Below are 12,040 nucleotides of genomic sequence, written 5' to 3' on the forward strand. Positions count from 1 at the left end.
GTGCCAGTCCTGCCGAGCCACAGGCGCTCACACACTGGGGGCCGGCCTTTCCCTCACCCCCTCATTCCAAACCGGTCTGTCCAGCCGTCCACCCCAAGGAGGGAAAGCCTCCTGCCCCACCTCAGATGCCCCGAGAAAGCGAAGTCCACACGTGTATAACTACAGGGAGGGAGGGTTTATTCATAGCAGGACATGATCAACAGATATGGTAGCAGTGGTACCAGGGACAGCAGGGGGGAAGGGCATTCCTGCCACTCAGGCCTCCCCACCGGCTTGGGGGTGCTTCTGCCGCAGGTGTTTGTCCAGGGTGGCCCGCAGGCCAAAGGGCACAAGGCAGTGGGGGCACTCAAAGCGGGCACCGCCGGGCCCCGTACCATGCATGCGGCGGTGGCGGTTCAGCTTGCTGCTCTGGGCACAGGCATAGGGGCAGAGCTCGCAGGTGTAGGGCCGCTCCCCGGTGTGTGAGCGCCGGTGCACAGTCAGGTTGCTGCTGTTGGTGAAATGTTTCCCACAGAACTCGCATCTGCCCCCGGGCCCATGGCTCTTGCCCACTGTCTTTGGAGTCTTCTTGGGCAACTTCTCTGGGATCTGGGCAGAGTTGATTCTCTCTTCCTTCATGGCAGCTCCCCAACTGTCCCCACCAGGACCAGCCTGAGCTCCACCACCTGGAGCCCCAGGTTCCTGCACACCTGCTGTGTCGGCAGCTCCAGCCCCTTCACGGCTGCACAGGACAGTCCTGGCTGGGGCAGCGGCATGGGCGGCTGGCTCCGGGGGGGCAGCTGAGGCCTGTTCGTGACTGGCCTTGGCCATGTCGGGGCTCTGAGGCTGCAGCTGCTGGTGGGTCTTCTTGTGGCGGTTGAGCTTGCTGCTCTGGGCACAGGCGTAAGGACACTGGTCACAGGCATAGGGCCGCTCGCCTGTGTGCGAGCGCATGTGCACCTTGAGGTTGCTGAAGGAGCTGAGGGTCTTCATGCACACAGGGCAGGTGGGGCTCCGCCGGGGGACGCCGTTTGCCCGGGAGCCCTTGGCCTCCACTTCCTGCCCCACCACTGCGGACATGGCTGCAGCCACCTCCGCCAGGCCCAGCAGTGGAGTCTCTGGGGCCTCCGATTCTGTCTGGTAGATGGACAGTCCATGGTCCCACTGGGCATGGCGCAGCAGTTTCCAGGCCCTGGTGAACTGTCGGCCACAGCGGAGGCAAATCAAGGTCTTCAGGTTCTCAAGTTCTGCAGAGATGGGCTGGGTGTTAGTGTGAAGGGTAAAAGGCATAGCAGTTGCAGGTCACAGCTTACCAGATGGACACATTCTGTGGGAAAGGCTATGTTCTAGGCCCCAAAATGGCAAGAGGACAGGGAAAACCCCTGCCCTCAGGAAGCTGATGTTCAGGGAGGGGGGGTAGATGGACAAGAAGCAAGGAAAATCTGGAGTGGATGATGAATATGCAAGGGTTCTTTCTGTGCTTGAAAATCATTGAGATGCCCTCCAGGCCAGGTAGCTCAATTGGATAGAGCATCATCCCCATACACCCAAGGTTGTGGGTTCAATCCCCAGTCAGAGCACATATAAGAAGCAACCAATGAATGCATAAGTAAGTGGTACAAATCAACTTTAAAAGAAAGGAAATCTTTGTAAAAAAAGTAAGTTAAAAAAAAAAAGTTAAAGAGTGAGGGACGGGGAGTGCTATTTCATATTGGGGGATCAAGAAGGCCTTGCTCAAAGTGACCAAAACCAGTGTGATAGCCCTAGCCGGTTTAGCTCAGTGGATAGAGCGTCGGCCTTCGAACCAAAGGGTCCCGGGTCCAATTCCGGTCAAAGGCATGTACCTGGAAGGGCACATGCAGGAGGCAACCAATCGATGTGTCTCTCACATGGATGTTTCCCCTTTCCCCCTTCCACTCTCTAAAAATCAATGGAAAAATATCTTCAGGTGAAGATTAACAAAAAACACACAAAAAAATTAAAATCAATAAAAACGTATTTTATAAGAACCCCCTCTTTGAGCCTGTTTCCACACTTGCTAGAATATGGGGATCCTCTCCCTTTTAGGGTTGTTGTGACCTCAAATGGGGAACGACTGAAAGTTTGGGTCCATGTAATCTCTCAGTAAACATTAGCTGGGCTGAGTCCACAATCCTCCAAGAGTCTCAGTGTCTTGTTCCAATAATCCCATCACAGCCCCTCCCTGCTCCCACTCAAATCACAGCTCTTCCTTTCATTATAGGACCCTCCCTGTGGCCCAGCCCTTTCGAGAAAATCGGTTTATAGGCTGGAAGCTGAAAATCGTGTCTAGTGCCATGGGAAGGGTTTAATTCCATTCCAAGAGAAGGAACCCAGGTGCCCAGGCCAGGGGCTTCCCAGCAAGCAGGACTGGGAGATTCCATGGGGAGGGGGCAACACTACCCTTCCAGCTGGCCTCAGGCCGCCCCTCCCCCAGACCACTGCCCTCCCCAGGGTCCCCCCTACTGCCACACTGGTCCAGCCACCTGGCCAGTTATTTCTGGCCAAGGGGAAGGAGAAGTGAAACCAGATTAGGGGGGCGTGTGTGGCAAGTCCCCAGACCAGTCTTCTGGGGCTGGCCACACCCAATGGGCCATCCTCCTTCCCTGCCCAGCCCTGCCCCCACCCGTCTCACCACCACTAGTCCCAGCCCTAGGACAGGGCAGGCCCTGGCCACGCCTAGGCTACACCCGATGGGGGAGCCAGAAAGGGGAAGTACTGCTCACTGCCCCGCCTGTCCAGCTCAGCCCCTTCTCTCACAGGAAGCCGGGCCCTTGAACTTGAGAGGGGGTTGCATCCCAGCTTTACTCACCTGAGTCCGGGCAAGGGCTGGGGCCTCTAGAGGGCTGACAGCCCAGCTTCTTGTGGTCCATGAAAGCAGTGATGGCCTTCAGCGGGAAGGTCTGCAGGCAGAGGCCGCAGGTCAACGTATCTGAGTGTTTGTCAGTCCAGGGCTGGCGGTCTGCAGGGAGGAAGCGGGTGGTGAGCATGGGGTGGGGCCAGAACAGGCTGGGGGTTCCGAGGGAGAGGGGAAACCCGGGGGTGAGAAGGGAGCCACGACCCAGCCACGGAAACATGGCAGGGGCAGGGGACGCGGAGCGGTGCCGGAGGAGGGTGTCCCACCCGAGAGTGAAGGGGGGAGGGGAGTGGGGCCCGGCACAGGGGGCTCTCACCGTGAGGATTAGGGACCGGAGAAGTCCACGGCGCCGACTGGTTCTGGGAGCCGAGGGCGAGGAGGGTGTCGGCGGCGGGCACCAGGCTAGGGCAGTAGCGGGGTTGGCCCTCGAGCCGGCCGGGCGCGGGCACTTCCTTTGAGGAACACGGCTGCAGCCCCGCGGCCTGCGGGGACCACGAACGTGGCTCGGGCTTCACGTCGATGACCAGCTCCCGCATCTCCGTCTCGTCGTCTGAGTAGGCGGCGGGCTCCGGGTCTACTCGGCGGGGCGCGCAGCCGGCCTTGCGGCGGGACATGGGTCGCGGTCCGGACGATCCGGCGAGCTGGAGGGCAGGCGGGCGGAAGGCGCGCGAGGCGTGTGCGCTCGGGCTGAGACGCTCAGGTGAGTGACTGCGGCGACTGGCCGCGAACTTTTACACGTGCTGGCCCGGCCGTGGCTCCGCCCACCGGGGCGGGGCCTGATGGGAGACGAAGGGGCGGCCCGCAGGGGCCCTGCCGGAGGCCCAGCTCAGTCTGAGCCGTGCCCCCTGGGTTTGGCTTAATGACTACGCCTAACGACACCGAGTTCACACGGCCAGCGAAGAAACGGCTATTTCAGATCCCGTTTTAGGGCTGGTGAAACTGAGGCACAGCATCCCCACAAACACCCAGGAGGGAGGAAAGGGTAGGGGCTGCGTTTCTAACTATGCCCCTAAGAGTATCTTGGACTCTTTCAGTAAATACATAATAAAAATTCACTGGGCAAACCTTTATTGAGTGCCTATTGTGCACCAGGTACTGTTCCAAGCACTGGGGATACTGCAGCGAACCCAACGGACAATAATCCCTGGCCCCCGAGTTTACTGGTTCAGGGAGACTACGCTCAACAAGATAACTATGTAAAACAGAGTGCCTTCCTGGGTGACCAGTGTCACCTGGAGCCAAACAAAGCTAGGAAGGGTTATAAAGGGGCAGGGTGACGTGGGGGGCGGGGGAGGGGAGGGGGCGCCTCAATTTTCTTTTCACACCAGGGAAAGGTATGGTGGAGTTGAGACCTGAGGGATGTGAGGGAGTCGGCCAGTCTCTGTTCAAGAATAACAAGGGGGGGGGGACTCTTTCCCCCTCCCCACGTGGGAGTCTGTACTTGTTCTTCAATAAATTTCCACCTTTGCTATACAAAATAATAATAATAATAATTAATAAATAAAAAGAATAACAAAGAGGGAGGAGACGGACAGGAGGGGGGTTTGAGCTCCGTGAGAAAATGGAGTCAGCTGCGAGAGGGTCTTTTGACCACTTGGAAGTCTTGGTGTTTGGAGAGGTGAGTCTTGGGGGCTTGAGCAAAGAGGATTATGATCATGTACATATCTACTCTGCTCCTACACCTGGAATAGCCATGAAAGCCAAATAGCCAACTGTCTTACCTCTCTCCACACGGCCTCCTTGAACTTCCCTCTTCAAAGCAGCTCTTTCAGATCACTGTTTGAAGTGGCATCAACACCCTGCCCCACCCTCCAACCCTTACAAGTTTTCTTTTCTTCCTGACACCAACCACATCATGATACAGAACGGTTTCTTGACTGTCCTCTCCCTTCCCCCACCGTATACAAGGCTCCTTAAAGTCAGGGCCAGAGTCTGTCCTCCCCCAGATTCCCCAGCCCTGCACTCCAGCACCGAGTGGATTTCATGGACTAACCAGGCTGCGTCCCCCCACCCCCCAGTTCTGCTCCTGGCCCCTCAGGGTCAGGGTTCCTCACATTGTTATGTTATTCAGATCTCCCTCAGGGGTGCTGAATTGTCCTCCTGAGAGCCAAAGGCCACCTTGACCAAGGTACCAGTAGCTCCACCCTGCTTAAAGCCTTATAATAATTACACTCCATGACCTCCATCTGTCCCCAGTTCCCTCCTGGGCCTCGTTTCCCCAGATGTTACCTGAGTTGGTTTCTTCACTGCCACCTTCTGACCACCCAATTAAAGAAGCTCACCAACCCTGCCACCCACGAACCAATGCCTTTATTTTATTCCTTTTACATCACCAACAAGGCCCCATGCATTTGTTGAAGCATTTGCTCATGTATCTATCTTATTCTGTCCCTCCCAGCCACCCTAGAATGCAGTTATGAGAAAGCAGGAGTCCAGTCTGTCTTGTTCATAAACAGAGCCCCTGTTCCTTCATAGTTCAGTCAACAAATATGTATTGAGCTCCTGCATTCTTTCAATAGATGTTGGTGGGGGGCCTCACTGTGCCAGCCATTAAGCCTTGGGGAGCTAGTGGGAAGCAGAGGCTCACAAAGTCCCCGCCTTAGTGAACCCGTGTGGAAGTGGATTGTCTGAGCCCAGAGCAGCGAGGTTCCTGAGTATCTGGAACTGCTGGTCTGCCTGTCAGGGCCTCGGTTTCCTCTGTGAAATGGGACTGCAGGGAGGGCTGCGGGACAAAAAGGCTGCCTCCGGTTCTTCCAGCTGCTGCTCTCCAAGGCTTTTTTTTTTTTTTTTTTTTTTTTGGCTGCTTGGAGCATAATCTCAAGGTTTCAAGTAGGGGAGGTGGGGTCGGGACTGGAAGAAACGGTTAGGAGTGTGCACGTGTAGGGGATGTGGGGGATGGGGCAGAAACCAAGTTCTGCCTTTAACCCCTCTTTGAACCTCAATATCTTCTTCCATAAAATGGGCCTCCTGGTCCCCCCACCTCGCAGACGGCGGACGAGATCCAAGCGCCCGACCACGCCACCCGCGTCGGGCTGTGCGGGCGTTCCAGCCCGGGAGCCCGCCCGCGACCACGTGGGGCGGCGGCGGCCGCGGCGGAACGCAGGCGGGGCGGCGCGCGGCCCGCCCGAGCCTCTGCCTCGGGGACGCCGGCGGAAGTGGGGGCGCCAGCACGCAGACCTCGGTGAGTTCGGGGGTTGGTTGGGGAGAGCGCACCTTCCCTCGCCCCAGTCCCGGCCCCGGACTCCCGCCCGCGGGCAGGCCGGGAGGGGCGGGAAGAGGCTGGTCCGCGTCCGCTACGCGGGCTGCGGTGACGTTGCGGCCCCCGAACGGCCGCACCGCGGAGTTCGGGTTGGAACGCGCGAGCGGGGGTGTTCCCGCGCCGGGGTGAGGTGGGAGCAGGGGGGGCGAGGGTAATGACTCCGGTGACGGTAACAGTCACAAGAGCAGCAGTCAGACCCCCGCCGCTTCCAGGGCGGAATCGCTGGCCTAATCCGAGCGGGAGACGGGAAGAATGTCCAGCCCTGGGCGGAGTGGGGAGTGGACGCCTGGGGGCCGGGAGGACCTACTTAGGATAAGAATAGGAGAGCGATGGGTGGTCAGGGAGGAATTGAAAGGAAACTGACCGGCCCTGGGGGTGGAGGGGGGGGGGGGAGGAGTCTCTCGGAAGGCCCATTGAACTAATATGCATCCAGGTGGGCAGCCCATGGGGTGTGTGGACAGACAGGTCACCTTGGTTAACTAGGGGGCCTCGTTGTTAAACTGGTAACTCAGCTGGTTCCCTCCCCGGCAATTGAAGAGTTGGCTAAACATTTGTCCGAAGATCTGATCCATTGCCATTTTCTTTTCTTTTTTAAAAAGATATATTTTATTGATTTTTTTTACAGAGAGGAATAGAGAGTTAGAAACATCGATGAGAGAGAAACATCGATCAGCTGTCTCCTGCACACTCCCTACTGGGGATGTGCCCGCAACCAAGGTACATGCCCTTGACTGGAATCGAACCTGGGACCCTTCAGTCCCCAGGCCGACGCTCTACCCACTGAGCCAAACCGGTCAGGGCGCCATTTTCTTGAAAGTGAGTACTGAGGCCCCAAGGAGGGAGGTCTGTGCGTCCCTTGCCCCTGCCATTGACCTCAGTGATGAGATCTGGAGTCAAACGGATTAGTTTGTCAAGTAGTGGGGGATGGGTTTGGACGTGGTTCCTGAAACCTTCCAGCAGGAAATCCTTGCCCGGGAGGCCAAAAGGATAAAGGACTCGAGGATCTGGTCACCTGGGAGAGTGGATTAAGGCCTGCTTTTGTCTTCTTGGGCACGCCCTTTGTGGCCTTTCTCAAGCCAGTTTCTTCTCTTTTTTCCTCTCATTTATTTTCCTTTTTTTAATTTTTAAAAATATGTTTTTATTGATTTTTAGAGAGAGAGGAAGGCGAGGGATAGAGAGAGAGAAACATCAATGAGAGAGAAACATCACTGATCCCCCATAGGGGATCGAACCTGCAACCCAGGCATGTGCCCTGACCAGGAATCAAACAGTGACCTCTTGGTTGCTGGGTCGATGCTCATCACCTGAGCCACACCAGCTGGACTAGTTTCCTTTTTAAAAAATGTAGATTTAAAGTCATCCAACATACAGATGTAACTCTGGCTCCTTACATATTTTGTTCTATCTAAAGTTAGGTATTTTAGCTCTGAGATGAAGAAAATGATCCCATTAAAATGACAAGATTTCTGAAAAAATGGGTTTCATATTTAATTGACGGGAAATAAACTCCCACTATCCCTCCCCCCAAAAACAAACAAACAAACAAAAACCTCTAGTCCAGAGCTACAGGAAGACCATTCACAACCCTGGCTAGCACATGGTGTCCATGCAGAGAGAGGGCCCTGAGTCAAGCAATGTTGTTAAACTTTTTAAACAAGCAACTTCTTTATTGTTCAGAAAAAGAAGACTGAAGAAAAGCGTTTTCCTTTTAGCCCAAGCGACTATGAATAGTAAAAACCAACCAATTTAAAGTCCCTGGAAGGCATGCAGCTTAGAATCTCCTAACGCACACAGTCAGCTCCCAGGCTCTGAGTCTGCCTCTTGTGGAGACTGGTGCTCTCTGGGTCACCAGCCGTTTGTCCTTCTGCGGGGGTTTTGAGTGGCCGCTGCTTTGGCATCTGGCTGCTGGGCTTCACTTTTGGGATCTTCTCCACTTCCAGCACTTTTCTTTCTCTGGTCTGCTGCCACGGCATTTATGATTTCCGGCAGTGGCTGATCACTTCCATGGAGCTGGGCTGGAGTTCATAAACCTGGACTTGACCTGGGACATCTGTTGCTTTCTGTTCAATTTTTTCCAGGGTAGTCTGAACCTTCCTAACACCATCTCCCCTGGCCTGACGGACATCAGCTGGTCGTCCTTCAGGATCTACCCAATCCAGAGCCAGTAGCTCTTTGGTCCATTATCAGGTATCTGTTGTCCGTCTTCTTACCTTCAGAGTTATCCACAAGCCTGCTCCGGGATGGCTTCTACTCTTAGCACCCCTGGATGTTAGGGGGGTACCTCAGCTTCTCCTGGCTTTGGAGGTGTGGCTTCTCGAGGCAGGGCTGGGGCTGCCCTCTCGTCTGCAGCCACATTCGCGGAGGATCATCAGATCAGTTTCTTCTCAGGTCACACCTTGGCTCCAAACCTCCGAGGGCTCCCCTGTGCCGGCTGGGAAAAGTCTGCTCTTCCGCACAGGGCAGGCCGCCTGGGTTTGGCTCCCTTTTCCTGCCACCCACTCGCTTGCACCCAGCAAATGATTTGGCATCTCCCAGCTCCAGTTTTCTTCTGTGGAGAATGGGGATTGCACTCCTATGACCAAATCTGTTTGTTACCCTGCCCTCCCTCCCCCAATGGAGAGAACAAGGCCCTGCGCTGACCCGCCTGAATTTTGTTTTATCCAGGGATTTAATTTAATGGCCAAGTCCTTGGCCACTTGCTTAATTTTCCATAAACCCTTTATTTTGTACTAATCCTGGAGACTAGTTATTTCTTTTAAACCACTCAAGTGGTAATCTAGGTTGGGGGATAGCCCTCGGGGCTGATGACCTTTGTATTAAGCTTGGAGTGCCCTGGTCAAATAGATTAGAAGATGTATTTGTCCATTAATCCCATTTACTGTGGTCTTCCAGACCAGGCAAAACCTGGGGCTTTCCATGGCTCTGCTTTTACTCTCAGTCCATCAGCAAACAGTGAGAGCTCTCAACTTTCAAAGCATACCCTAATCTGACCACTTCTCGAACCCCCACTGTTACCACCCCATCCCAGGCACCATCGCCATCCACCCAGACCACTGTGGTGCCTTCCTCACTGGGCTCCCCGCTTCTACTCTGCCCCCCACTGTCCATTTTCTGTGCCGCAGGCAGAGGGATCCTGTGAAAACCAAAGTCAGGTCCTGTCCCTCCTCTAGTCAGAACCTCCATGGCTCCTGTCTCACCCAGAGTACAAGCCCAAGCTCTGGCCAGGGTCCTCAGGGCCCCTGAACGTTCTGCCTCTGCCCCCACCTCGGCCTCCACCTCTTCCGCGCTGGCCTCCTGGCTAAGCCTCAGAGTCACCCTTCCTTGGTCTTTGTATTTGCTGTTCCCGCTGACTGGAAGGCTTCCCCCCCACCCCCCACCCCCATCTCCACATGGTTTGATTCCTATTTCATTGAGGTCTGTGCTCACAGGTGACCTCATCGGAGAGATCTCCCCTGAGTGCCCTGCGTTCTGGAAACCCTCTCTTGCCCCGAGGCTGAGCCAGGTGTTTCCTCGGGGCTCTTGACGCCCTAGGGCTCCTTCATTCCAGCCCTGCCTATTCTGGGTCAACATTGTCTAGATTAGAGACAAGTCTGTGTCACCCGCGAGGGCAGGGCCGGGCTGTTCCAGTCACAGCTGTGTCCCCACTACCACACGGCATGGGCTGGGCACAGAGCAGGAACTAAGATAATGTGGATGGGCGAATCTTTACATTCCGTAAATGAATATTTACAGACCTCCCCCTGGGCCAGGCCCTAAGAGGGGCTGGGGGTGGAGTTGTGAAGTAATCGGACATGTTCCTTCTCTCAAAGGCTGTGTTCTGTGGCAGAGCAGACGGCACATAGGAAAGCAAAGAAATACATTTTGTCAGGAGGTGATGGGGCTCAGAAGAAAAGATAATGTGGGGTGAAAGGGCCATTATTTTTCTCCTAGTGAAGGTGGTGTTTGCACAATGACCTGAATGAAGCGAGGGAGGAAGGTGAACCATGACTGGAAAAACATTATGTCTCCCATTTGGGAGAGGGTTCTAGGCAGCAAGAACAGCGTGTGCAAAGGGCCTGAGGCAGGAATGTGCTTGGCATGTTCAAGGACCAACAGTGAGCAAAGGGTGGAGCGGGGAGAGGTGATGGGTCAGAGAGGTGATGGGTCCTCCTATGTAGCCTTTATAAGAACTTCGGCTTTTGCTGTGGCTGAGGCAGGAGCAGATGAGAGCTCTTCGTAGAGGAGGGATTGCGATGAGACTTAGTTCTAACAGGATCTCTCTGACAGCTGAGTGGGGAAGAGACTGAGGGGTGAAGGTAGAGGCATGGTGCCCAAAGGAAAGAAGACTGACTGCAAGTCTAGGTGGGAGGTGCTGGTGGCTGGAATGAGGAGGAGGCAGAGTGGGGGAATGAGAAATTAACCAGATTCTGGATTTGTGGTGTGTTTTTGTTTGTTTGTTTTGGGGGGGGGGTTGTTTTGTTAATCTTCATTCGAGGATTTTTTTCCATTGATTTTTAAAGAGAGTGGAAGGAAGGGAGGGAGGGGGAGAGAAAGAGAAAGAGAGATTGGTTGCTTCCCACACGCCTCCCACACATACCCTATTTGGGACCAGGAATTGAACCTGCAACCCAGGTACTTGCCCTTGGTTGGAATAGAACATTCGACTCTTCGGTGATTGACACTCTAACCTCTGAGCCACACTGGCCAGGACCTGGATGCATTTTTGAAGTGGAGCTGACAAACTTTACTGGTGGATTGGTTGAATGTGGGTAGCAGAGAAATTGAGGAGTCTGGACACTGGGGTGTCCTTTATCTGTGTGATCACCAACCTCCCCCCAGAGATTCTCCCTTCTCCCAACACTCTAGGTCTTTTTTTTTTTTTTTTTTTTTTTTAATATTTTTTATTGATTTTTCACAGAGAGGAAGGAGAGGGATAGAGAGTTAGAAACATCGATCAGCTGCCTCCTGCACACCCCCCACCGGGGATGTGCCCGCAACCAAGGTACATGCCCCCGACTGGAATCGAACCTGGGACCCTTCAGTCCGCAGGCCGACGCTCTATCCACTGAGCCAAACCGGTTTCGGCACTCTAGGTCTTTTTTATGCTTCATTTCACAGATGAGGAACTGGGGCAGGGAGACTGCCCATAGAGTTGCAGTGATGTGCCCAGATCCCTGGTAGTGAATCTGGGCTTAAGACCCACTGGTCTCCCCCAATTCACATCCTTATCCTTCCTCCCTGATGGAAAGCTGTGACCCCACCCCCTTTCTTGCAAGGCCAAGCTAAGAGTGGGTTTTACATTTTTAAGTGTTTGGAAACTTTTTAAAAATTTGTTTGTACTGTGTGAAATTATATAAAATTCAAATTCAGTGTCCCAGTAAGTAAGGTTTTATTGGAGCACTAAAGGTCTGGTGCATGAATTTGTGCTCATCGTTGGGTCCCTCAGCCTGGCTTGTGGGATCGGGCTGAAACTGGCTCTCTGACATCCCCAAGGGGTCCCGGATTGCTAGAGGGTGCAGACCAGGCCAAGGACCCCACCGGTGTCACGATCGAGGCTGGGGAGGAACGCAGGAGGGCTCCAGGGCATGTCTGGACCTTCTGGCTCAGTCCCAATCAGCTGGACCCCAGCAGCAAGCTAACCTACAAGTTGGAGCATCTGCCCCCTGATGGTCAGTGCACATCATAGCTACTGGTTGACCCGTCGACTGTCTGCCCCCTGGTGGTCAGTGCACGTCATGTTGAGGGGCCTTAGCATATCATTAGCATATTATGCTTTGATTGGTTGAATGGCCGACCAGACAACCGGATACTTAGCATATTAGGCTTTTATTATATAGAATAGCCATGTTCATAGTTTATGTTTTATTTATGGTTTTCCTGCTACTATGGCAGAGTTGAGTAGTGTGACAGAGACTCTATGACCCATGAAGCCTAAAATATTTACTATT

The 12,040-nt window shown here is 54.3% G+C and overlaps 2 protein-coding genes across 7 annotated transcripts in view; one reads left to right on the top strand and one right to left on the bottom strand.

Moving 5' to 3' along the window:
- Positions 1–247: 247 nt before the first annotated feature.
- Positions 248–3,657, bottom strand: ZNF296 (zinc finger protein 296). Its single transcript, XM_079800009.1, has 3 exons — positions 3,171–3,657; positions 2,810–2,959; positions 248–1,226 (listed from the first exon to the last, which is right to left on the bottom strand). The coding sequence occupies exons 1-3, from the start codon at positions 3,466–3,468 to the stop codon at positions 256–258; spliced, it is 1,419 nt and encodes a 472-aa protein (XP_079656135.1). The 5' UTR covers positions 3,469–3,657; the 3' UTR covers positions 248–255.
- Positions 3,658–5,718: 2,061 nt separating this feature from the next.
- The window catches only part of GEMIN7 (gem nuclear organelle associated protein 7), a 12,602-nt gene continuing 6,280 nt past the window's right edge, over positions 5,719–12,040 (top strand). Inside the window, exons 1-3 of one of the 6 annotated variants that reach the window (XM_079800012.1) lie at positions 6,049–6,238; positions 6,739–6,929; positions 8,192–8,300. The gene's annotated coding sequence lies outside the window, so the exon portion shown is untranslated. The other 5 variants (XM_079800010.1, XM_079800014.1, XM_079800013.1 and 2 more) reach the window with 5 other exon arrangements.

Source organism: Cnephaeus nilssonii (assembly GCF_951640355.1).
Source record: "Cnephaeus nilssonii genome assembly, chromosome: 20".
Lineage (NCBI taxonomy): Eukaryota > Metazoa > Chordata > Mammalia > Chiroptera > Vespertilionidae > Cnephaeus > Cnephaeus nilssonii.